This window comes from Giraffa tippelskirchi, chromosome 3 (genome assembly GCF_054371585.1).
Source record: "Giraffa tippelskirchi isolate mGirTip1 chromosome 3, T2T-mGirTip1v1.2.pri, whole genome shotgun sequence".
Lineage (NCBI taxonomy): Eukaryota > Metazoa > Chordata > Mammalia > Artiodactyla > Giraffidae > Giraffa > Giraffa tippelskirchi.
The window spans coordinates 148674841-148699715 of record NC_137277.1 but is presented as its reverse complement, the minus strand read 5'-3'; the positions used below and the strand labels follow the sequence as shown (position 1 = coordinate 148699715).

Sequence of the window (24875 nt, the reverse complement as noted above, 5' to 3'; positions counted from 1 at the left end):
TATTTTCTTGAAAATCAACAGTTTATTAAAATGGTACCTTTCTTCTCATCTGTCTATTCCCTCATGATATTTCTGGTTTGTTTTCAGTCTCGCCCAGGCTCCTGAGGAAAGCTGCACGGGTGAAAACTCGAACAGTGGTTCTGACCCCTACATACAGTGGGGAAGCAGATGCGCTCCTGCCTTCTCTGAGAACAGAGGTGTGGACCTGGGGGAAAGGGAAGGAAGGACAGCTGGGGCATGGCGATGTTCTGCCCAGGTGAGTGCTGCCAGTGTTTACTGTTAGGAATTAGTTTAAACAAATAACTTCTCTCCCTTGAAGGTCTTCAAATCTCCACTTCCTCCTGGAGGAAATCTGGTCCCTTCTAGCTGTAGATTATCATACACCATTAACTTGGATAAAAAACCAAAACAAACACCACCTGCTCCCCCCAATGATTCTTAGTCTTGAATTTGTTCCTAACAATAAAGGACTTAAGTATCCATGGTATATTTTTCCATCTCTTCTTTGATGTTTATTCATGTTAGAATGCAGAAAGGGGTGTTTGGGATAAGATTATATGTCACTGGAACATGTGAATGGTTCACATTTTTAACTTATAAAAAAGAACCAACAGTTTTCTTAACCTGAAAGAGGGCTATCTGCTGCTGCCAAAATAACTATAATCACTGTATTAAACCATGTGTATTCATGTATATCATGGAAAAACTGTTTTAAGAGAAATTCTTTTGATATTAGCAATAAATATTTGTAAAAGTGTGTAAATAGAATGATTATCTAAAACAGCCAGTTAATATAAATGTCTCTTTTCTCCTTAGCAGAGTGAAAGCACCTAATTCATTAAAAAGTATACTCTCTGCCATATGAATCATTTAGTTGTTTTATGATTCTTACTAGATTCTGAATTATGGTGGTGAATTAGTGATTAATAGAGAAAGATTAAATTAAAACCATTTGAAATTACTTATATTTAGGAGTAGATTGAATATAAATCCAGTATTTTTAATTTTTTTGTAAATATTTACTTTTACTTGAAAACGTTTATAATTTGAGAAAGTCCATGATTCTTGCTGAGAATACTTTACTCTGAGTTTGTGTGTATGTGTGTATGTTTTTCTTTAAGGCTTCAACCATTGTGTGTAAAATGTCTGGATGGTAAAGAAGTAATCCATCTGGAGGCAGGTGGTTACCATTCTCTTGCACTTACTGCAAAATCCCAGGTAGGAGGCAAACTGTTAAAAGCTGATCTTGATTTCATGAAAGACCAACATGATGAGATTAGACTATCATTTGTTGAGAATCTTACCTGCTGTATGTCAGGCAACAATCCTATATCTCATTTGATCTTTTCGGTGTTTTGCATTGCACTGTATTATTTCCATTTTATAGGTGAGGAAAGGGAGGTTTAGAGAAATTGTGTAACTTGGCTAAAGTCACATGTGTGACTGTAGAGTTTGGATTCAACACTGATCTGCTTGACGAAAAAGCTTTCTATAATGTGCTCTTATGGAAAAATAGAACTCAGAGTTTTCTAAGGTATTGGTAAACTTTTATTTCTTGATGAAGAAAACACTTAGTAACACATTAAGAAAACAGAAGGCATTTCTCTCTTAAAATTGTGAGACCTGAAAGTGACCTCCAGAATCATTTAAAACCATGCCCACATACACAAATCCTTCTGAGGAAGGTAGATTTTTAAACTTACTCTTAAATATATTCATATAACGATTCTTCATCAGTCCCTTTATCTTGCTATAAAAAGTCAGTAAAAGATTCTAAACACTTTAAATATTTTAAATATGACATAATAGTCTCACCAAAAAGCTATTGTAGCTCATATAAATCAATATAAATATTAGCAAAGAAAAGGATAATTTGTTATTAATGTGATGAATCATCAAAAAGGCTTAAAAATAAGAAAATAGGAAGATGGTAAGTTACAAAATAAACGTAAAAATTGCTAGCTTTCTTATATACATAAAGTAAAGCAGAAAGCATGCTTAAGGAAAAAAAAAAGCTGTTCACAATTACAACAAAAGTGTTAAGGAGATAGGAACATTGTTAATAGGAAATGTGTAGAGCCCACATGACACAAATTCAAGAACTCTTCTAAGTTATAAAAGAAAATAGGAGTAAAGAGGGAAAAATTTTATTTTTAGGTGAGAAGACTGAACATTGCAAAAATGCCATTTCTCCTAGATCATTAAATTAGTAGAGTGTAAATTCAGTACAATCCCCAGAATATTCCAATATAATATTTACGACTCAATAAAATGATTCCAAAATTATTCTAGGAGAATAAACAAAGGAGGTGAGCCACAAAATTCTGAAAAAGAAAGCATTAGCCTTATACAACATATTATAAAACTACAAACAGATTATAACAGAAATACACTATAGACTAGAAATAGCCACAAGTATATATGAGAATTTAGTCTGTGATAAAAAGTAGGCATTTCAGCATTCTGGATCAGCTATAGGTGTACATGTGTTTGGCAGCAATCAACACAATTCCGTAAAGCAATTATCCTTCAATTAAAAATAAAAATTTTTTTAAAGTAGGCATTTCAGATCAGGTGGAGAAACAAGACTGAGTGTTCAGTAAATACTGTTGGAACCACTGGCTTCTTATTTGCAGAAGAAAATTAAGATAACTTTACATATTCTAATTCTGGATGGAGTAAAGACATAGATGTTAAAAAATAAAACTTTACATGTGTAAGAACAAATTTAGGTGATTTACTTTTTCAGTAATCTTAGGAGCGAAAAAGATATGACATCAAACCCAGAAATTAGAAAGTAAACATATATGTTTGTCTACATAACAATTCAACAGTCCCACACAGCAAAAACCTAAACACAAACCAAAAAACCCCACAAACAAATTTAAGATACATAACATATGGGGAAAAACATTGTAACATATATGACCTGATCCATAAAGAAAAATTGTTTAAGAACATTTATATTCCATTCACCAAAGAAAAAACAGAAGTAGCCAGCAACAAAAGATGGTCAACTACTCAGTAAGCAAATTTAAATTAAAACAAAATTTTCCCACCTATCATATTAGCAGGGATTGCATTTAATGCTAAGTGTTGGTGAGGATGTGGGGAAAAGTTACACACATTGCTGGTGGGAATGTAAATTGGACTTTGCTGGAAGACAGCTTGTTTTGGTATATAGCAAAAATCAGAATGTGTATGTTTATTGAGCCAAAGTTCTTAGGGATTTATCCTAAGGAAATAGATACATTGTATATATATATATATAAAGAATTTTAATTAATTTTTATATTAAGTAATTGGAAAGAAATTATTAATAAATGTACTTACTTCATTAGGTAATTGATTAAACTACACCCACAGTGGAGTTTCATGTAGTTATAAATGATATTGTAGCTCTATACTTATTGACCTAGAAAGATGTCAGTGTGCAGAGCATTACATAAAAAACATCAGGTCACAAAGCAGCATTGATAGTAGAGTCCCACTTTACATTTTGTATTTTCATTATATCTAGTAGATAATAAAATTTATGGAATTATATATGTGTATGTTCCTAAAACAAGGTAGGGGTTGTCTCTGAGTGTGTGATTCATCAGTGGTTTTCACTTTCTTTTTGTTTCTTTGTACTGTCACAGTCTTGTACAGTGGTCATGAATTGCTTTTATAATCAGAATAAACAAAATTATTTGCATTAAGCATAGTTACTGTAATCTGGTTGTTTTTTTGTCTATAGTGGAGCATAGGTGCTTTGTGCTTCTCCTGCAGTGATTCTTCATATATGAAAAGCTTTCTAGTCATTCCATAGTACTCCTGTCCACAGAATAAAGAATTGTGATTCCTTTTTCTTCATGGTACTTAGCTTTATTTTTAAAAATCACTTTCTTTATACGAGGCAGTATAGGATAGTTCCTGGGATTAAATCCTGGAAAATTTGTGACCTCTCTGGGCCAATTCCCTTATGTGTTAAAAAAAAAAAAAAAAAAGATTGTGTGATAGTGAAACATTAATTAATACACAGAAAGTATATTAAGAACAGTGCCTGGCAGGTAATAAACTCCTGAGAAATTTTAGTTAAAATGAACTTTCTAAAGAGTTGAACGATTAGAATAAGTAATTTGCGTGTAACTGTTGGTATATATGTGTTATTATAAAAGTTCAGAATTGGCATGCAAAAATCAGTGTCACATCTCTTACCTACTTTCCTGTGGTTTTCTAATAGGTTTACTCATGGGGGAGCAACACCTTTGGTCAACTTGGGCATTCCGATTTTCCAACAACAGTTCCCCGTCTTGCGAAGGTACTTTTGTAACCTTGATAACTTTTATAGCAACTTATTCCAGAATTCTAAGTTATAACACTTTATATTTCTCCAATTCTTGTGTTATAAAATTAGGAGAATTGTATACTTGTAACCTGTTTGTTATCACACATGTTAAAATTTTTAAAAAAACTGAAGCTGCCTGTTTTCAGGCAAAATGTTCCTGTTTTTGATGTGTTAGCTTGTATTAATATTTCTTTTTTTCTTAGCCTCACTAAGTATTCATAGTTCTGTTGTTTTTTTTTTTAAGTAAAAATGAACAAGTTATTTTAAAGCAAATGTTTCTTGGACTGTGAGATTGACTTCTAAGCTTTACACTACTAAATAATGCCTACTCTTTGACTTCTCACTTAAGTTTGACTTTTTTTTAAGTGTAACTTTTACATGACATTATTTGATGATTTGTTTTGTTTTTATGTACACAGTAGTAAAACCTTTTTGTAACCCTTTTTGTTTTCTATTGGGAAGCTAAAAGTATAGATAATTTCTTCACTGCTGTATGAATTGGTTTTAGTTTGGGTGCAGTTTTAGAGGACCGTTTCTCAACCTTTTTTTTCTGTCACAACATTCTGCAGAAATACAAAATTCATCAGTAGTATTGACTCCTCATATAAGATCTGTTTGTTTTGGGAGCGGACATGTTATGGGCAGCGAGTAGGCATGATGATAGCCCAACAGCCTAAAGGAATGGGATATGGGGCTCATGTGTTCGTAGTTTGAATCTTCTCCATCCTGATGCATGCTCTCTTCCCAGAGAGTGTTAGAGACTAGAAAAGGATGTTTACTTCAGTTTTGGGAACATGATTCAAAATATAAGCTACAGTTAATATATATTCCAGTGATTCATGTATTCAGTGTACACTGTGCATCCATCACTGCATAAGACCTTTCTTTACCTGTTGCCTTTCCTTCCAGTGAACTAATTTTACTGGAAAGGAAAGACTCAAATGAAACATTACAGAACAGTTGTTATTTCTAGCTGCAGTCTTAAATATTTTTAGCATAAAATGTTTTAGTGGTAAGCTATTCAGTTTTGAATAGTGCGTCCTGAGGAGCTGGACATGACTTGGCAACTGACCAACAAATTCAATTTCTTATATTTTATTACAAATAAAAATATAGTAAATCATTGTTTCTTGTTTTCTGTTCATTTGAATAAATTAGAACATGCTTATATTCCTACTAAGAAAAGTTTTATAATCAAGCATGGAGATGCTGGAAATACAATTTTTATTTAACATTTTAGAGTCAGACAAGAGAGAATAGAGTTTGTTATAAGGTTTTAGTTTCATTACTCTTTACTTATACCTCTGAAAATGCAACATCATTATTTTGGGGAAGGTTTTATTTTGGTTTTTTATTTGAGAAAATTATTTTGAAGTCATTTTAATTAATGTGTAAATTAAAATCAAGGCAGAGTGAGACCTAAATTAGTTTTGATTAGAAACTAGGAAGACAGCTCTTTCCTCCTGCAAAAATTTTAATTCATTCTTTGCAAAACCAGCAGGAAGTCAGTTTTATAGATAACCTGAATTTGAGAAGATAATGTCATGCCTGAAGAGGATAACTGTAAAGTAGTGGAGATGTGCGTGATAGTCACCCACACACTATCACCTAATCACCCAGGATGTGAACCAGATCTAGACATGGAATGTCAAGATTAGAAATTTTTTGCTTTATTGTTACACGAGTCATGGCTGAAGCTGGGTCTGCAGGATGGGGCAGTAGTTTTCATAGCAGAACACTTCCTTCAAGTGAAACCTTGTGCTGAATCTCCTACATAAAACAGATAACTGTGGGACTGTCTTAGTTGAAGGATGGAGGTGGGTGGGGATAGAACCCGGGCACCTGCCTTTCCATGGTGGCTCCTGAATCACTACCTGGAATCCTGGAAACCTAAAGCCATTGGTTTAAGGCAGTGCTTCTCAAACTTTTGCATGTATCAGAAACACCTGACGAGCTTGTTGAAGCCGATTGCCCAGTCCCTCCCCTCAATGGCTCTGTGGCCTGAGTTTGAATTTCTCACATGTTCCTAGATGATTGCTGCTGCTACTGCAAAAGCTTCTTGTTGAGCACCATTGGTCTAGGGGATCCCTGTACATGGGCTTCTATGGGGTTCTGCCTGTTGCAACATCCTGGGACACAGTGAAGTCATGTGAGAGAGTTAGTGAGTTCCAAGTCAGAAAGCAGTTTTAGCATCCAAGGGTTTAGTTGGCCAGAATGGAATTTAGCCTAGTTAGGTTTTCTTTTTACCTTGATTTTTGTATACATAGCAGAATATGAATGGACAAAGGTGTGTGCTAGCTGTCAGAATAGGGCTCTAGAAGTTTCTGGGTCTTTGATTGTAGTACAAGCTAAGTCCTATGACAGCTTCCAAAAATAACAATTAAAATATCAAATGTGTGGTTTTTTTCTTTTTGAATTCCAATTTTTCAGTTTTTTATAGAACAATCCAATTCTACATTTACTGGCTGAACAGGGTTCCTTTTCACTCCTGCATCTGTTCTGCAGTTGATTGGGTACGTTTCTGGGTGAGTTTTGCCCTCTGAGATGTGACTAACTTTTATTCCACTTGTTCAGGTAACCTAACATTCTAGTTATTGTGGACTTGGAGTTGCATCTGATTCCTTCATCTCAGACAGACATGTCTTCCTGTCTTTGCAGGTGAACAGTGAAAATGGAGTCTGGAGTGTGGCTGCAGGCCAGGATTATTCCCTGTTTTTAGTGGATACCGAAGACTTCCAGCCTGGGTTATGTTACAGTGGCCGGCAGGACTTGACAGAAGGTGACAACCTTCCAGAGAATCACAGTGGTACTAAGATGCCAGTTCTTCTCTCCTGTAGTAAGGTGAACAGGAATTAGATCCTAAGGCCCACATCCCATAACACATGAGAAGTCTTTTGTTTCTGTTGCTGTTTGTATGTATGCCTATTATTAAGTGTCCCTGACTAATGTATTTAAAATTGCAAACCACTTCCCATCCCCCTTCACTCCTCATCTGCTTTCCCTGCCTTATTTCTCTCTCTCCTTATTTCTCTCTGAAATCACCATCTCACCCTCTATAGAGTTTACTTATTTTGTTTATTGTCTGTCCTCCTTAATTGTAAAATTCATTAGAGTAGGGATTTTAGGCTCTCTCATTTACAGCTGTATCCTCTTTTATAAATACCTTTCATAAATATTTGTTGAAGTAAATACTTTTATAAATAATTGTTGACTTCACACCCTCACATAGTAATATTAAAAATACTTATTTCACAGCAAAGTTTTCTGACTGTGTTTAAGGAGTTCTCAGAAATGAATCAGAATAGAAATTGAATAATGAATTTTTAACTGTTAGTAGAAAGTGAAAATTTCAGGGGCCTGAGGTGGGCTTGTGGCAGACCTGACAGGCCACCAATAGTGCTGTTTGCCATCGTTTCCCCTCTTCTCTTAGCTTTTTCTTTCATTTACTACTGTTAACTTATTTTTCCTTTGTTGATCTGAATTTATTTGCTTTCCTGCTACTTACCTCTTTTTCTTAAACTTAATACCATTGGTCTGTTTCTGGTTTTCTTTTTCTTCACAACATTGCAAGGAAATTAACCTTCAAAGCTTGTACATTCTGGGTTTTTTATTCTTACTGAATAATATATCCTATGGGCTGTTTTTTTTTTTAATCCTTTGTTTTTCTGGCTAAATATGTAATTGTGGCTGTATGTAAGGGCAAGATCTTTCTTGCTAAAGGTAACACTGGCCAAGATTTGACTCTTGACCTGTATATAGCCTGTTATTCCAGACATACTAATTGATTCTTTGTAGTTCTTGGCCCTGACTCCACATTCCTCATTAAAGATTCCACAGTCCAGGTGAAGGATGAAATGGGCTGATGAAAGGGATGAGGCTCAATCTGTGTCTTTAGTTATCATGGGCTCTTAATAGTATATTGAGCCTGCAGCTTGGTTGCCTAGTTTAATGGGGATATGTGACAAAGACATCAAATGTTTTTGTTTGGTGCTATCATGAATAAATGACAAAGTCCACTTTTAAAGAAAATCTCTTTCTGTTGTACTTTTAAAATATAGCTCCTAGATCCTTGATATTTTGACATACAGCATAGAAATGGTTTCTGCTCTCATCTGTTTCATGCAAAAAGAAGTCCTGAGACATGTGTCTGTATCATTTGGATCTTTGTATATTTAGAGTATTTGTGGTTCTAACTATGTGTAAAATGAAATAAAAGGTATTATGGCAATAAATAACACTATAGATGTTTATAATTATACACGACTGAGTGACTTCACTTTCACTTTTCACTTTCATGCATTGGAGAAGGAAATGGCAACCCACTCCAGTGTTCTTGCCTGGAGAATCCCAGGGGCAGGGGAGCCTGGTGGGCTGCCGTCTGTGGGGTCGCACAAAGTCGGACACGACTGAAGCGACTTAGCAGCAGCATAGATTGTGTTATATGTATATAACAACAGTATACTGGTAAACCAGCCCTAAAAATCAAAGTAAACTCAAAAGCTCTGATTTGTAATGTTTTCCAATTTTTTTTTTTTGGTAAATTTCACTATTGCCACTTTTAAACTACTAATGATTTAATAACCAACTTGCTGCAGAATTCCTGTGTAGTTAGCTGTTGGCTCTCACCAGCTGTTATGAACCAACTTCAGTGCCCAAATTACTGTTAGTAAATTAGATTTTATCTTTAATCTCCTTCTTCTCCTGTTTTAGCTTGGGTATATAAGCAGAGTGACAGCAGGAAAAGACAGTTATCTAGCCTTGGTGGACAAAAACATTATGGGATATATTGCCAGTCTCCATGAGTTGGCTACTACTGAAAGACGCTTCTATTCAAAACTAAGTGATATCAAGTCCCAGATTCTCAGGCCTCTTCTCGGTTTAGGTAAGTAGAACTTCCCCCTCCCCTCTTCCAGCCAGTCAGTTATCAGGAGTCTTGTTTTACCTCTTCTTCCTGTATCACAAATAAAGAAAACTTTTTGTTTGAGTTGTATTCTGCTCCTTTCTTTCCAGTCTCTTCTTTTTGTGCCCAGGTGGTCAACAGCTTACAAACCATTTCCTCTTTGCTAGTAGCCCAGCTCCCCTCTCCTGGCACCCCCAGAGCTCCTGTTACTTATGGAAGTAGAAACATGGAACTTTCATAAGATCCATGGCAGAGAAGCAGAGCAACTGTGGAAAAGTTGATCCTAGGAGTCAGACTTCTAAACAACACTTCCAGCTGCACTAGTTCTAAGATACCTTAAAAGTGTAAACTGAAAGTGTTAGTCATGTCCGACTCTTTGAGACCCCCATGGACTGTAACCCGCCAGGCTGCTCTGTCTGTGGAATTCTCCAGGCAAGAATACTGGAATGAGTTGCAATTCACTTCTCCAGGGGATCATCTGGTCCCAGAGGTCACACCTGGGTCTCCTACATTGCAGGCAGATTCTTTACCATCTAGGCCACCAGGCAAGCCCCAAGATAGCTTATATACTACTCCAAATTTTCATTTTCTTTGTTCTGGTTCTTAGAATTTTATCAAGTAGAACTTCATTTGGATTTACAAGTAGTATCTCAAAATGTGAATAAGTGTAAGAGTGTTAAGGATCTTACCCCCTACATTAGCAGAAATTGATTAAATCTTATCCCTGAGCTGTAGTCAGTGACAACAGGGATTGAAGGTAAAGAGATAATATGGAGAAAATAGATTACAGTGGTCCTCAATGGGGTCCTACTGTCCAGAAATACAATATTGGGGTCTCCAGGAGGTTATAAAGGAATGCAGAATGGAGATGGGCGCGTGGGCTATTAAAGATTAACTTCCCCTAGTCAAAAGCTTTTGTAGGTTTGACCTTACTCTCAGAAAATGGAAAGGACCTTTTTTCTCTTTCATTCACCTGAACTCCTTGACCCCCTGTGAGACCACAGAATTCAGACCAGTACTCTAATACTTAAATTGTGCCCTGTTCGTGCATCATTTTTCCACATTAGGGTGACATTGGCTTGTGTAGGTCAGTCCGTTGTTTTTAATGGGAAAATCTATTTTTCAAACAACTAACTTAGTCTTTCTGAATTCAGTCCCTATATAAGCTGGAGACAGTCAGCATTTTTTTTTGTTTTTAACATGTTTTGCTTTTTTAAATGTTGTAGAGTTCCTGTTCTATAAATTCTCCTCCAGTGGGTGGGCCCAGCTCCCTAGTACTTTGGCAAGAGATAGGAAGCAGTCCAAGCTGGAAGCTTCCTGGGTTGCTCTGAAAGGAAAGTGAAACCCTACCCTTTTCCTGTTCTGATTCCTGGTTTCTATATTGGTTTCATGTGGTCTGCTCATCAGCCTCACTGCTTAGAGAGAAGTCCTGCAAATTAGGTGTTTTGGACTGGGAAAAAGCAGTCATCTCCTGATGTGCTTTATGAAGTTAAGAGTAACTGAGGCAGTCTAAGTCAATCTTAGATTTAGTCTTAATCTTGATGAAAGGCAATCTTTTTGGAATCTTTTTCTTTGCATGCAAGGGCAGGGCTCATCCAGGGGGCAAGCAGAGCCAAAGTTAGTGCAAAAGTGGGAAATGTTCACAAAGGTATAGCTATAGAAGTGAGTTTAATTGCTGGCTTTTACTAACCAGTTGTGTAAAGATAGATATTTCACTTCCTTTCCCTTGGCCTTAGATGACTTGTCTTCAAGATGAGAAGAGAGTTGGATTAGCACAGTGATTATCAAATATTGGCTGGTCTTCAGAATTACCTGGAAAGTGCTTTAAAAAAAATATCCGTCCTGGTGTCTAAACTGGTCTGCTGAGTCAGAATCTGTAGGGGATCCCATGAATGTGTTTTTACAAGTTCTTGAAATGACTGGACACTGATCTCTTCATGTTAAGCACTGTGATTATTTGGGGTCCATAAATTATTTGAGTTCCATAGTTGAGAGTCCATTTCAACATGTTAAGAATTTTTAGTAAAGGAAAATTCATAATCTTGATCATAAGAAAGTATTTATATAATGAGTCTTTAGGTTATGTAATCATCATCATCATTTTGTTCCAGAAAATCTGGGCACTGCAAATACAGTACAGCTGTTGCAGGAAGTGGCAAGCCGATTCAGCAAGCTGTGTTACCTAATTGGTCAGCATGGAACCTCACTGAGCAGCTTCCTTCAGGGGATAAAAGAAGCCAGGAGTTTGGTCATCCTGAAGCATGCAAGTCTCTTCTTGGATAGTTATACAGAGCAAGTATCCAGTCCCGTGTCATGTTCAGTCTCTGCAGGGTTATTCTGCCAAGGAGAACAGCTCCTTAATCAGAAGAGACTAGATTAGGGAGAGTTCTATAAGGTAATAGAAATTGCAAAGCAGTGCTTTAATCTTAAGACAACTATATAGCTCCACATCACTACAATTTTAGTTTGCTCTAAGAGGGGAAAAATTTTTTTTTAAAATAAATTTATTTATTTTAGTTGGGGGCTAATTACTTTACAATATTGTAATAGTTTTTGCCATACATTGACATGAATCAGCCATGGGTCTACATGTGTTCCCCTTCCTGGACCCCCCACCCACCTCCCTCCCCATCCCATCCCTCTGGGCCATCCCACTGCCCCGGCCCTGAGTCCTTGTCTCATGCATCGAACATGGAATGGTGTTCTGTTTCACATATGATAATATACATGTTTCAATGCTATTCTCCCAGAATGTCCCACCCTCACCTTCTCCCTCAGAGTCCATAAAATTGTTCTATGCATCTGTGTCTCTTATTCTGTCTCGCATATAGGGTTATCGTTACCATCTTTCAAATTCCATATGTATGCATTAGTATACTGTATTGGTGTTTTTCTTTCTGGCTTACTTCACTCTGTATAATGGGCTCCAGTTTCATCCATCTCAGTAGAACCGATTCAAATGTATTTTTTTTAATGGCTGAGTAATATTCCATTGTGTATATGTACCACAGCTTCCTTATCCATTCGTCTGCTGATGGACATCTAGGTTGCTTCCATGTCCTGGCTATTGTAAACAGTGCTGCGATGAACATTGGGGTACACGCGTCTCTTTCAATTCTGGTTTCTTCGGTGTGTATGCCCAGCAATGGGATTGCTGGGTCATATGGCAGTTCTATTCCCAGTTTTTTAAGGACTCTCCACACTGTTCTCCATAGTGGCTGTACTAGTTTGCATTCCCACCAACAGTGTAAGAGGGTTCCCTTTTCTCCACTCCCTCTCCAGCATTTATTGCTTGTAGACTTTTGGATAGCAGCCATTCTGACTGGTGTGAAATGATACCTCATTGTGGTTTTGATTTGCATTTCTCTAATAATGAGTGATGTTGAGCATCTTTTCATGTGTTTGTTAGCCATCTGTATGTCTTCTTTGAAGAAATGTCTGTTTAGTTCTTTGGCCCATTTTTTGATTGGGTCATTTATTTTTCTGGAATTCAGCTGCAGGAGTTGCTTGTATATCTTTGAGATTAATTGTTTGTCTGTTGCTTCGTTTGCTATTATTTTCTCCCATTCTGAAGGCTGTCTTTTCACCTTGCTTATAGTTTCCTTTGTTGTGCAAAAGCTTTTAATTTTAATTAGGTCCCATTTGTTTATTTTTGCTTTTATTTCCAATATTCTGGGAGGTGGGTCATGGAGGATCCTGCTGTGATTTATGTCGGAGAGTGTTTTGCCTATGTTTTCCTCTAGGAGTTTTATAGTTTCTGGTCTTACGTTTAGATCTTTAATCCATTTTGAGTTTATTTTTGTGTATGGTGTTAGGAAGTGTTCTAGTTTCATTCTTTTACAAGTGGTTGACCAGTTTTCCCAGCACCACTTGTTAAAGAGATTGTCTTTTCTCCATTGTATATTCTTGCCTCCTTTGTCGAAGATAAGGTGTCCATAGGTGCGTGGGTTGATCTCTGGGCTTTCTATTTTGTTCCATTGATCTATATTTCTATCTTTGTGCCAGTACCATACTGTCTTGATGACTGTGGCTTTGTAGTAGAGCCTGAAGTCAGGCAGGTTGATTCCTCCAGTTCCATTCTTCTTCCTCAAGATTGCTTTGGCTATTCGAGGTTTCTTATATTTCCATACAAATTGTGAGATGATTTGTTCTAGTTCTGTGAAAAATACCATTGGTAGCTTGATAGGGATTGCATTGAATCTATAGATTGCTTTGGGTAGTATACTCATTTTCACTATATTAATTCTTCCAATCCATGAACACGGTATATTTCTCCATCTGTTTGTGTCCTCTTTGATTTCTTTCATCAGTGTTTTATAGTTTTCTATATATAAGTCTTTTGTTTCTTTAGGTAGATATATTCCTAAGTATTTTATTCTTTTTGTTGCAATGGTGAATGGTATTGTTTCCTTAATTTCTCTTTCTGTTTTCTCATTATTGGAGTATAGGAATGCAAGGGATTTCTGTGTGTTAATTTTATATCCTGCAACTTTACTATATTCATTGATTAACTCTAGTAATTTTCTAGTAGAGTCTTTAGGGTTTTCTATGTAGAGGATCATGTCATCTGCAAACAGTGAGAGTTTTACTTCTTCTTTTCCTATCTGTATTCCTTTTATTTCTTTTTCAGCTCTGATTGCCATTACCAAAACTTCCAAAACTATGTTGAATAGTAGTGGTGAAAGTGGGCATCCTTGCCTTGTTCCTAAAAAAATTATGCGTTCTCAAATTTCCTTCTGCATTCTAGCAGAATGATAGTGTTCTTAATTTACAAAATGTACTATAATAAAGATGGCTCTTTAGAGAACAATTTTATACTTAAATAAATTATACTAAAATTTGAAGAAATAAGTAAACAGATTATTTTAAGATCAACTAATGATTGTAAATATGGAGCTCTTCCAATGCCTGCTTTTCACTGTTGTGTAAAGGAGGGTTTAAAAATAAAGATCTTTTTGTAATAAAACCTAGGATAGTGATCCAAGGTTCTTTTCATGTTTTTCAAGTAAAATATCCCAACTGTATTTGAAATATTCAGTGTTTCTCACTTTTTCTTTTGCATTTTCATTTTCATTTTGGCATTGTGATGTGAGGCATAATTTAAGTGTTACTTTAATGTGTATTAGGTTATGCTATTGATCTGAAATATTGATTTTAAAGTCACTCATAATCCTACTATCAGAAACAGCCATTGTGAATAATCTTAGTGTATTTCCTTACAAACTTAGGCATAAACGTGCAGATGGATGTATGTGATTTTAGTTCTAAGCAAAATATATTTGAAGCTGTTGGCTGTTGTCTGGGAGGAAATACCCTCGTTAGAGTCTTTTAACTCATCTTCTTTCAGACATAAAAAGTAGCACAATCTGATATGAATTTACTTTTTTAAACTAGATTTTTGTATGTGTGAAGGTTTCAGCTTTTACTATTAATTTTTCTTTTTTGACTTGTATAGATCTCATGTGTATTTCTCTTTTTCTGCTGTAATACTTCAGGACTTATGCTTGGAAAATCTTTTATTTTGATTCCTTGGGTTTTTTAAATGTATTCATATAGACTGGGCAGGTAAAAACCTTGATATGTGTATGAATTTTAAAAATTATTTTTAATTGTGGTAAAATGCACATAACATAAAATTTACCATTGTAACTGTTTTTAAGTGTTCAATACCTTGGGGTGTTTTTAGTAGGAATTTGCCTTCTTTGTCAAAGTCAGTTGATTTTATTTGCCGCCCCAGGAGTGTGGAAGAAATATATGTGATGCGAAGCAGTATGTCACGACTTCCTCTTTAACTGTAGATCAGTACTTTACCAACACTTTCTAACACTTTTTCACTTAAGGTCTTTTAAACATATATTCTTACCTTCCCTATTGTTTATTTCTGAAGACTTAATTGGAAAACTTAAAGTGAAGATTAGAGAAAATTTTTTAAAAATCCACTTAAATCATATTTTCTCACAGTTGTTAAATTACCAAAGTAAAACATACCAAATAAATTCTAACATCTTCTGCATAGCTTAAAGTGTTCTTTAAAAAATTCCTATTAACATCTTTACTAAAATGGCCTTTTACTCCTGACTGTTGTGATGATCACATAACATGCCCTGTGTAGTTCATGATTATTAACATCACAAAGTTCTGAAGTGAAACTCACTCATGAGATACCAAGAAGTGTTTATTCCAGATGCTTGTTCAAAACTCTGAAGAGCAAATTTACTTTTACACTAATATCTGTGTGTTTTCTTTTTTGCTCAAGGTATTGCACATCTATTACAAATTTCCTGGTTATGGGAGGATTCCAGCTTCTTGCTAAACCTGCCATGTAAGCAAATACATAGTTTCCAGTTATTCTAACAACCAGAGAACATGTTTTATAACAGTCTGTGTTTTTGAGTGCCTAGGAAAAGCTTAGAGTCGAGTTCACAATAACATAAGTGAAAGTCTCTTGCTAGAGCCTGGTTGGGTAGAAAGCAATTAATGAACTCTGGGTGACTGCTCGAGCTATGGCAGCAGATGTTAAATTTGGATTTGGGCAGCCTTTCCGAGGTGGTGGTTCATGAATCCCATGGTTTTACATAGTTAAAGGCAGTAATAACTTCTTTTTTATCTCCTGTTTACAAAATCAGAATTTTAAGATATTCATTTAAAAAGAACCATTTGAGAATCTCTAGATCATAACTAGTGGGCCCACAGGCAGGTAGTGAACCTGCCCACGTTTTCCTCACTCAGCTGGTTTATCACTTAGGCATTCACCTCAAACTAGCCTGGTAGTTTGATCTTCATAAAGTGTTTTTTTTTTTTAATATTGTAGTAAAATATACATAATATTTATCATTTTAACCATTCCTAAGGGTACAGTTTCTGTGGCATCAGGTACATTCACATGTTGTATAAGCCACTGTCTATACACCAAACTTTTTATCATCCCCAACAAAAATTCTGTACCTATTAAAAATGACTTCCCCTTCTCCACCAGCCCCTGGTAACCTCTATTCTATTTCCTGTTTCTCTGAATTTCCCTGCTCTAGGTACCTCACATAAGTGGAATCATACAGTATTTGTCTTTCTGTATATGACTTATCTCCCTAAGCATGATGTTTTCAGAGTCCATCCATGTGATACCATATATCAAAATTTCATCTCATTATGTGTCTGGATAATATTCCATTTTAGGAATACACCACATTTTGATTGTCCATTCATCTGTTGAAGGACACTTGGGTTGTTTCTACTTTTAATATATTTATTTTTTGGGTAACAAGTGCAAACCTAGCCATATAAAGAAAGAGCGGTATTGCCACTATTGGATTAAAAACTCCCAAGAGAAAATATGCTAAACAGAGTAGTTCAGGTTTTCTGAGAGCATACTAGGGCTCCTTTTGGGAAAATTTATAGGCAAGTACTTCAGTGAGTCCAGAAAAATAATAGGGTTCACAAGAGTTGGAACATTCCTGGTCTAGTACTGGGCATCCAGGAGAAATGTGGGCGGAGGGAGTATGTGTTCACCATGTACCACCTCCCTCTCTCAGGAGGTGGTCAAAGCAGAATACTTATGTAGGGTTAAATGAGTTTCCCCAGCAGAATGTGGAGGAGTAAGTAGAACCATCCAACAAGCCAGTTATAAGCAAAAATCTGGGCCATGTTCCCTGCAGCACACTCTCCAAGATCTCTTAATTACATTATACAGCAGTCCGCTTTGTGCCATTGAACTTACGGATTCCTGGAAATTATTACATATTTCTCCATCTTCCCAAGATAATATTTTATAATTTCTGAGTTAAATGTCTCTTTATTCCATAGTTCTCTAAGGGATTATAAAATTACTCATTTTTGTTTTATGGTCTTATGTGACATTGTTTTGTTTTTGAAGCCTTGTAGCTAAGAGTTATAGTATCGTGCTTACCAAGCAGTGAGGGCAGTACTTGGCACATAATTATTGTTCATTAAGTGGCAGATAATGATTATTATTCTGTTCCACCGACTCACAGACTATACAGTCCATGCAATTCTCCAGGCCAGAATACTGGAGTGGGTAGCCTTTCCCTTCTCCAGGGGATCTTCCCAACGCAGGAATCGAACCCAGGTCTCCCGCATTGCAGGCAGATTCTTTACCAGCTGAGCCACAAGGGAAGCCCTCTTACTTCTTTACAGATCTTTTAAGTGTTTTAGTGTGGTGCGGATAATCTCAGTGGGTGACTGATCAGCCTTAAAACTTGCAGTAAAACTTTAATCATGAACTTAAATATGTGTGTGCTCAGTTGCTCAGTTGTGTTCAACTCTGTGGCCCCGCCCACAAAGAGTGGCCCAACTCGGTGGGCTGTAACCCGCCAGGCTCCTCTGTCCATGGAATTTTCCAGGCAAGAATACTAGAGCGGGTTGCCATTTCCTATTCCAGGGGATCTTCCTGATCCAGAGATCAAACCCACGTCTTTTGAGTCTACTGTATTGGCAGGAGGATTTTTTATCCCTAGTGCCACCTGGGAAGCCTGAACTGATATAATTGAATATGGGCTTCCCTTGTGACTCAGCTGGTAAAGAATCTGCCTACAATGCAGGAGACCTGGGTTTGATCCCTGGGTTGGGGAGATCCCCTGGAGAAGGGAAAGTATTCTTTCCCTCCAGTATTCTGGCCTGGAGAATTCCATGGACTGTATAGTTCTTGGGGTCGCAAAGAGTCAGACACGACTGAGCGACTTTCACTTCACTTCACTTCATAATTGAGTATAGAAAGTAAATATTGGTTTCAGTTTGAAATGTTTTTTCAATGATCTCAGCATTAAAATCCACACATATAATTTGCTTTACTGTTCGCTGTTAATTGTAGTACTGGCATCTATACCTTTTAATATGCCTTTGTAATAAACTCTTATTAGATGATCACAAATTGAAAAAAAAATTAGCAGTATTTAGTATTCCATGCCAATTTTGTTAGAGCAAAGAACTTTGTTTTTCTTCCAGTATTTATGTTTAGCACAAGTGATTAGAGCAGTTGTTTTTGCCATTTATTGCTGTGACTTCCTACTTGGAAATTAACAGGTAACTGTGTCAGCTTGTCTCCAATTATTCCCTGTAACTGTGGGATGTATGATTCATTTCCTAGAACTTTAGGCACAAGTCTGTGATTCACCATATCTATTACAGTGTTACTGTTGCTACATTTACTACTTTTTATACTCAAAATCCCATATTTATAAGCAGGGAAAGTGTTTTAATTACATCATGTTTATTTCATTGTATTAATCATCTGTTACTTTCTTTCATAGCACCTAAAAATGTACATTTTGAGGAAAGTAGTATGTGATGAAATACTTCTATTTAATATCATGCATATTGTCAGTATCAAAATGATTAACTGAATCCCTTTTTTTCTCTACCTTTAGTGATTTCCTAAATAAAAACCAGGAACTGTTGCAAGATTTATCAGAAGTGGATGATGAAAACACCCAGTTGATGGAAATTTTGAATGCCCTGTTTTTCTTGCCAATCAGACGACTTCATAGTTATGCAAAAGTTTTGCTAAAACTTGCTACTTGTTTTGAAGTGGTAAGCTCACATATATACCTCTTGTGGACATTTGGGAAGCCAAGGATCATAGTTGTTTGTTTGAATTATTCTACCCCAAGATCTGGAACTCCACTAAATTTATTTTTCTTCAGGGAAATGAAAGAAGAAAGTATGACTGTAAGAAGAAAGTAGGTTTATCTAGTGTTCTTTGCTATGGATTCAGTTTCCTTTCAGGGCCTTGACAAGATTAATTTTATTCATTTTATGTCAGTCTAAAGTAGAGACCCAGTTTTGCTACTCATTCAGTAGTTGTCCAACTTTGAGTACATACTGAGTACAAGTTACAAGTTAAACAGAGCTGTTTAAAACCCTGCATATAATGACACACCCTTCTAAGGCAGTGTGGCATTAGCACCTGGCCTGGATTCATGGTAGACTTAATGCCAGGTATTTGGGTCACTTGGACATATGCTGTGAAAAATCAACAGTGTTACAGGATTTTCTCAAATGTTAACTAGATCACTTTCTGTATAAAATTAGTTAGGTGGAGTCCTAGAAAATTAGCATCACTCTAGGATATGTGTGTATATTGAAGTTGGTCCTAAGACAGTCACTTTTGAAATTGTACTGAAATGTGTTGTTTTAGTTTCCATTCCGAAGGGCTGTAGAGAAACCATAATGATTCTAGGGTTTCTTATAGTTTAGAATTTTTTATATCTTGGGATCCTTATTTAGGACATGTCTTCAGAATGATCTAGGAATTTATGTGGCCTTTTTATGTTTGATCCTACCGTGGTCTTATAGGTCTTTTCTTTTGTCTGGTTTTGGTGTTACCCCAGACTGATCTACTTTCAGCTGTATTTCCAACTGTATAAAGCAAGATTTTCTTCATTTGTTTGAACTAAACAATCTCAACACACTAAATGCAGTGGCAGATATGAAAATCCAGCTGTCATCTTTTAACTCAGATAATAAAGAGATTTGAAAAAATGTGGAACAATGCCACTTTTCATATGAAACATTTTTTTGTTTTGAAAATTTTAATTTTCAGTAAAAATTGTTATATTTGAATTAATAAAGATTTAAAAAATTTTAAACTTTATTTTCTGATATGGTAAATATCAAGAGAGATAGCCCACAGAAGCAAAATAGAGGGATCCTGAGACCAAAACCATTGATAATTCCTCTCCTATCCTGAGTTCACTGCTTTTCTCCTTACTGATAACTGCCAGTGTTTGTTCCTTGTCCCTCTTGAGTTCTTCCCCTATTTCATATGTACCTGTATGAGATACATGTGTAGCTGTATGCGGTAGAATTTTCTGGAGACAGTCTTCTTTTTTCTCAGTTCCCTTTAGTATATCATGTCTTTTCTTAGGCTGGCTTCTTTCCCTAAATTTATTACTACATATCTAAACCACAATGAGTCTAAAAATTCTGGACAATTGTTATATATCCTTTCCCCCCTGCTCTTAATTATTGGCCTCTAGACATCTCCAGAATACCAGAAGCTGCAGGATTCCAGCTCTTGTTATGAGTCACTTGCTCTCCATCTCGGCAGGAAAAGGAAGGAAGCAGAATACACACTTAGTTTCTGGAAGACCTTTCCTGGAAAAATGACGGTAAACCATGCCAATGGTCATTACCCACAGACAGCAGGCATAGCTGTAATAGCTGCCATAATTTTCTTGACTCCTCACTTGTTTATGGTAATGGTGCTGTAGTGACCCCTTTTCTAAGGGTAATCTGAGGACCACAGCCATGGGGGGGTCTGAGTATCAACACCTTCCCTCATCGCTGGAAATCTTTTCTGAATATATCTCTTCTTCTTTAGTTTGTTCCTGAAAGTGAAAGTGAGAGCGAAAGTTAGTCTCATAGTTGTGTCCACTCTTTGCAATCCCATGCCTGTAGCTTGCCTGGCTCCTCTGTCTGTGAAATTCTCCAGGCAAGAGTACTGGAGTGGGTTGCCATTTCCTTCTCTAGGGGATCTTCCTGACACAGGGATTGAACTCGGGTTTCCTGCATAGCAGGGAGATTTACCAATTGAGCTACTTTCCTGTCTTTTTTATTTTCCTTTGAGCTCTGCTTTTATGAAATGTTTGGGTCCCATCTGAATTTAAGTTTATTAACACCAGGCTAAGTTATGACCAACAAATTCTCTTAAATGTGATTTGTACTTTTTTTTCTTTTTCTCCTTGCATAAAATAATTTTGATACTTTGATTTTGTATTTGTTTTCAATCCCAGGATTCCTTGCGGAAGCCTGAGCGTCGGCTGCTGTGTGAGAGCAGCAACCGGGCCCTGTCCCTGCAGCACGCTGGGAGGTTTTCTGTGAACTGGTTCATTCTCTTTAATGATGCCCTAGTCCATGCCCAGGTAGGCTAGATTCCTCACCTCAAAAGAGGCCATGGAAGGGGCAGTACTATGAGTATTTAATTAATCGTACCATCAGTTTATTGTACAGACTGTTGTGATTTTACTAAAACACTTGAGTGAAAGAGAATGTTTAGCTTGCTTGGTGGCACAGGCTAGACTTCCAGGAGCTCTTTTAGTTTCCAAATAGAAAATGAGTGTCAGCCGTGTGAAGGGGTCCTAGCCACAAACACGGCGAGACCGCTGGGGTTAGCTGTGTTCTGGGGATGTGGCTGAGGTGGGCTTAACCACTTGAAAAGGGTTCTGCAGCAGCAACTTCAGGGCCCACATGGGCTTTCTCAGACGTGTCTCCATATTCTCTGTTGCAGTTCTCCACACACCATGTCTTCCCTTTGGCCACACTGTGGGCTGAGCCACTTTCTGAAGAAGCTGGTGGTGTGTAAGTGTCCCCCCTACCTCATTCCCTTCTCATGTTACTTACCCAGGTTGCTTCCTTAGACAAATAAAAGCTCAAGAGGCCTCCCTGTTGTATACAAGAGTGTTCACCATCCCAACACATAGATAGTAAGTGGCCTAGTGGGAAGATCATGACAGAGCCAACATGATGAGTGTTGGAAGGGCTTCTCCACTGCTTACATCCCCATTGTTTAACCCAGAGCAAAGAAACTGTGTCCTTTTCCCACTATGGGAACCAAATCCAGGGCAGGACTTCATTTACATCTAATTGACTTCTGATCCTCTTGAAATAAATAAGTTGCTTTTCATATTTGAGGATTGATGTTATAATGACAGGTTGTCATACCTACTGGCCTTTATCCTTGTGCACATTTTAGAAATGGCCTAAAGATAACTACACCCGAGGAGCAGTTCACTCTCATTTCATCAACACCCCAGGAAAAGGTTAGTCTTATGGTATTTTCTTTCCATCTTTGGCCTGGCTGTTTCTGTCTCTTACAGTAGTGAGGAAGAAATACAAATTGTTCTTGCTTGCTTAATGATCCATATTTATGTCTGATAAATCTTCATTAAACCAGAATTAATAGATTTTTGTTGTTGTTTTAATGTAACAATTTAAAACATAAAGCAATGAATTTAAGGGCCAATCAGTGTTACTCAATAAAGACAATGTTAGAAGTCAGATGAAATTTCCACACTAAGGAAAGCTATCAAGATTTAAAGCAGTGCTTGATGAGTTGTTGCCTTAAGCTTACTGGCTTGTACTTTTTGCTCTTAGACAAAGTGGCTCCGGGCTATAAGCCAAGCTGTGGATCAGGCTTTGAGGGGGATGTCTGATCTTCCACCTTATGGAAGTGGCAGCAGTATTCAGAGGCAGGAACCACCAATTTCACGCAGTGCCAAATACACTTTCTACAAGGATCCTCGCCTAAAGGATGCAACCTATGATGGACGCTGGCTTTCAGGGAAGCCTCATGGCAGGTTAGCATGTTCATGATTTGATTTATGTCTGGAGTCAGGATGGTAGTCTAACTACTGAAAAAGTACTGATTATTGGAAACTTTAATTGACACATATTATTCTTTGCTTATGCATTTCCAGAGGGGTTTTGAAGTGGCCAGATGGAAAGATGTATTCTGGCATGTTCAGGAATGGCTTGGAAGATGGGTAAGGACATTGTGAACATAAGTGTCTTAAAATGTGTTATTTTGTGCTCACAGTTATTTTCAAGACAGTAGAATTTTGGTTTTATGTTTTTGGAAATGGAGTAGGACTTATCATGCACAGGTATGAACATGAAGAGAGCTAGGAATCCAGGCTGCAGCCTTGTTTTACCTAGAATGAATCATTTGCTTTGACAGTTGATGACCTTAAATTACACAGCTTCTATCTGTTGACATAGGACTGTTTTTTCTATCCATTTCTCAGTTGTAAGGACTGAGAACCTTGGGTAATGTTGATGTTGAGACGGTTGAGATCAAGTGCCTCCTTTATGCAAAGGACATAGAGAAATTTTCCCTTCAATAATTTTAATTCATCTTTAATTTCCGTGATCTGTTGAAGGGGAAATCTTCTAAATGATATTTATCTTAATGATATTCAAATGATGTTATTTTTATATAAACAAGTCATATTTTCTAACACTATAAATATGTTTACATGATAAATGTATGGCAGTGAAGTGTTTTGTTTCATGTTAGAGAAACTAATTTGTTTTACTATATAAAAAGATTATTATATAAATTGGGTAGGTGATTTTTGTGTGTGTGATAATATAAATTTTGATGTCTTTTAATCTCTATTTCATAGAATTTCAGAATGAGAAGAGACTTGAGATACTCTTGATTTACCTGCCTTGTTACACAGATGAGGGAGCTGGGTGCCTAGACTTACCCAAGGTGATGCAGCTAATTAGGGGCAAAAATAGGCCTAGGACACAGATTTTCTGTTTTTCACTGGACTTGGGATAAAACACCTAATTACTCTGTAATGATGTTGATGTCCCATTCCTCTAAGACTTGCCAAATAGCTTGGGTAATAGATAACTACGTAAACCAATAACCCATTTATTTACTCTTTTAGGTAGATCTTTTCTCTGTTCTTGTTATATTTACCAACATATTTGTACAAAAAGTGAGTATGTCATATATGCATCTTAAAATGTTTTTATTTTCCTTGGCAGGTATGGAGAATATAGAATCCCAAACAAAGCACTGAACAAAGAAGACCATTATGTGGGCCATTGGAAAGAAGGAAAAATGTGTGGTCAAGGAGTCTATAGGTAATAGCATTGGAAAGGTTGCTGACTGGTTGCTAATGAGAAGTTGCTGTTTAACACAGGGAGCTCACAGCAGTACTCTGTGACAGCCTAGAGGGGTGGGATGGGGTGGGAGGTGGGAAAGAGGTTCAAGAGGGAGGGGACATATGTATACTTATGGCTGATTTACATTGTTGTATTGCAGAAGCCAATACAATATTGTGAAGCCATTATCTTCCAATTAAAAATAAATTTAAAAGAAAAAAAAATCATGTAAACCTGAATTTTCTGTTTCCAGGCAGTAAATTTTACTTATCCTTAATGACTGAAAATGTGTCGACTCTTCTTTTAAATATCAGCCTCTCATCTATCACAGGATGAAGATATTAGCTTATTATTTAGTTCTTAAAACTGTAAAATCATTGTAAACCATAACTTTCTCATAGAATCTCCTAGATATCTTGCTTGTGAATTTATCTGATATTTACTGCGTAGCTCTAGTATGGATAAAACCTGTCATTCTTTCAGAAATCACTCATTATTTCATTTTCCCATGAGGGACACATTTTTCCCCATGGTAACATAAAATTCCCCTCATAACACCTTCAACTTCTTAAACTCAGTCATTCAAAAATGAGATTCAAACAGTCATATAAGTTAACAAATACAGCTACCAGTGAGACATGAGTATAATTTTGAATTTCCTAAACTTTGTAAAAATGAGCATCAGAATTCAGTATGCTTGTGATCTTTATCCATTCTTTCTAACCACAGTTATGCCTCTGGTGAAGTGTTTGAAGGCTGTTTTCAAGATAATATGCGTCATGGTCATGGTCTCCTGCGAAGCGGAAAGCTGACTTCCTCTTCTCCCAGTATGTTCATTGGCCAGTGGGTCATGGATAAGAAAGCAGGATACGGGGTCTTTGATGATATCACGAGGTACAGTATTCTGCTTCTACTCTCACAGTTCAGTTGAGAGGATAAGGTTCCTGTACGTCTCTAAAAAAAAGATGATTTATGAAGGCTAAGTGTATTAATTGGACAATACTGAGAACATTT

The 24875-nt window shown here is 36.6% G+C and overlaps 1 protein-coding gene across 14 annotated transcripts in view; it reads left to right on the top strand.

Annotated features, from left to right (window-relative positions):
- ALS2 (alsin Rho guanine nucleotide exchange factor ALS2) overlaps positions 1 to 24875 on the top strand; it is a 64039-nt gene that overhangs the window by 23814 nt on the left and 15350 nt on the right. For 10 of the 14 annotated variants that reach the window (XR_014080005.1, XR_014080004.1, XR_014080003.1 and 7 more), the window contains exons 6-21: positions 88 to 256; positions 1122 to 1218; positions 4226 to 4303; positions 6989 to 7171; positions 9041 to 9212; positions 11342 to 11522; positions 15487 to 15552; positions 18611 to 18773; positions 20222 to 20353; positions 20978 to 21106; positions 21472 to 21542; positions 21937 to 22003; positions 22338 to 22540; positions 22661 to 22726; positions 23742 to 23840; positions 24591 to 24755. Coding sequence is in view for 10 of the 14 variants with exons in the window: in XM_081581912.1 (XP_081438038.1) it covers positions 88 to 256; positions 1122 to 1218; positions 4226 to 4303; positions 6989 to 7171; positions 9041 to 9212; positions 11342 to 11522; positions 15487 to 15552; positions 18611 to 18773; positions 20222 to 20353; positions 20978 to 21106; positions 21472 to 21542; positions 21937 to 22003; positions 22338 to 22540; positions 22661 to 22726; positions 23742 to 23840; positions 24591 to 24755 (2041 nt within the window). In the remaining 4 variants the exon portion in view is untranslated. The remainder of the gene's footprint in view (positions 1 to 87; positions 257 to 1121; positions 1219 to 4225; positions 4304 to 6988; positions 7172 to 9040; positions 9213 to 11341; positions 11523 to 15486; positions 15553 to 18610; positions 18774 to 20221; positions 20354 to 20977; positions 21107 to 21471; positions 21543 to 21936; positions 22004 to 22337; positions 22541 to 22660; positions 22727 to 23741; positions 23841 to 24590; positions 24756 to 24875) is intronic. The other 4 variants (XM_081581919.1, XM_081581914.1, XM_081581913.1 and 1 more) reach the window with 1 other exon arrangement.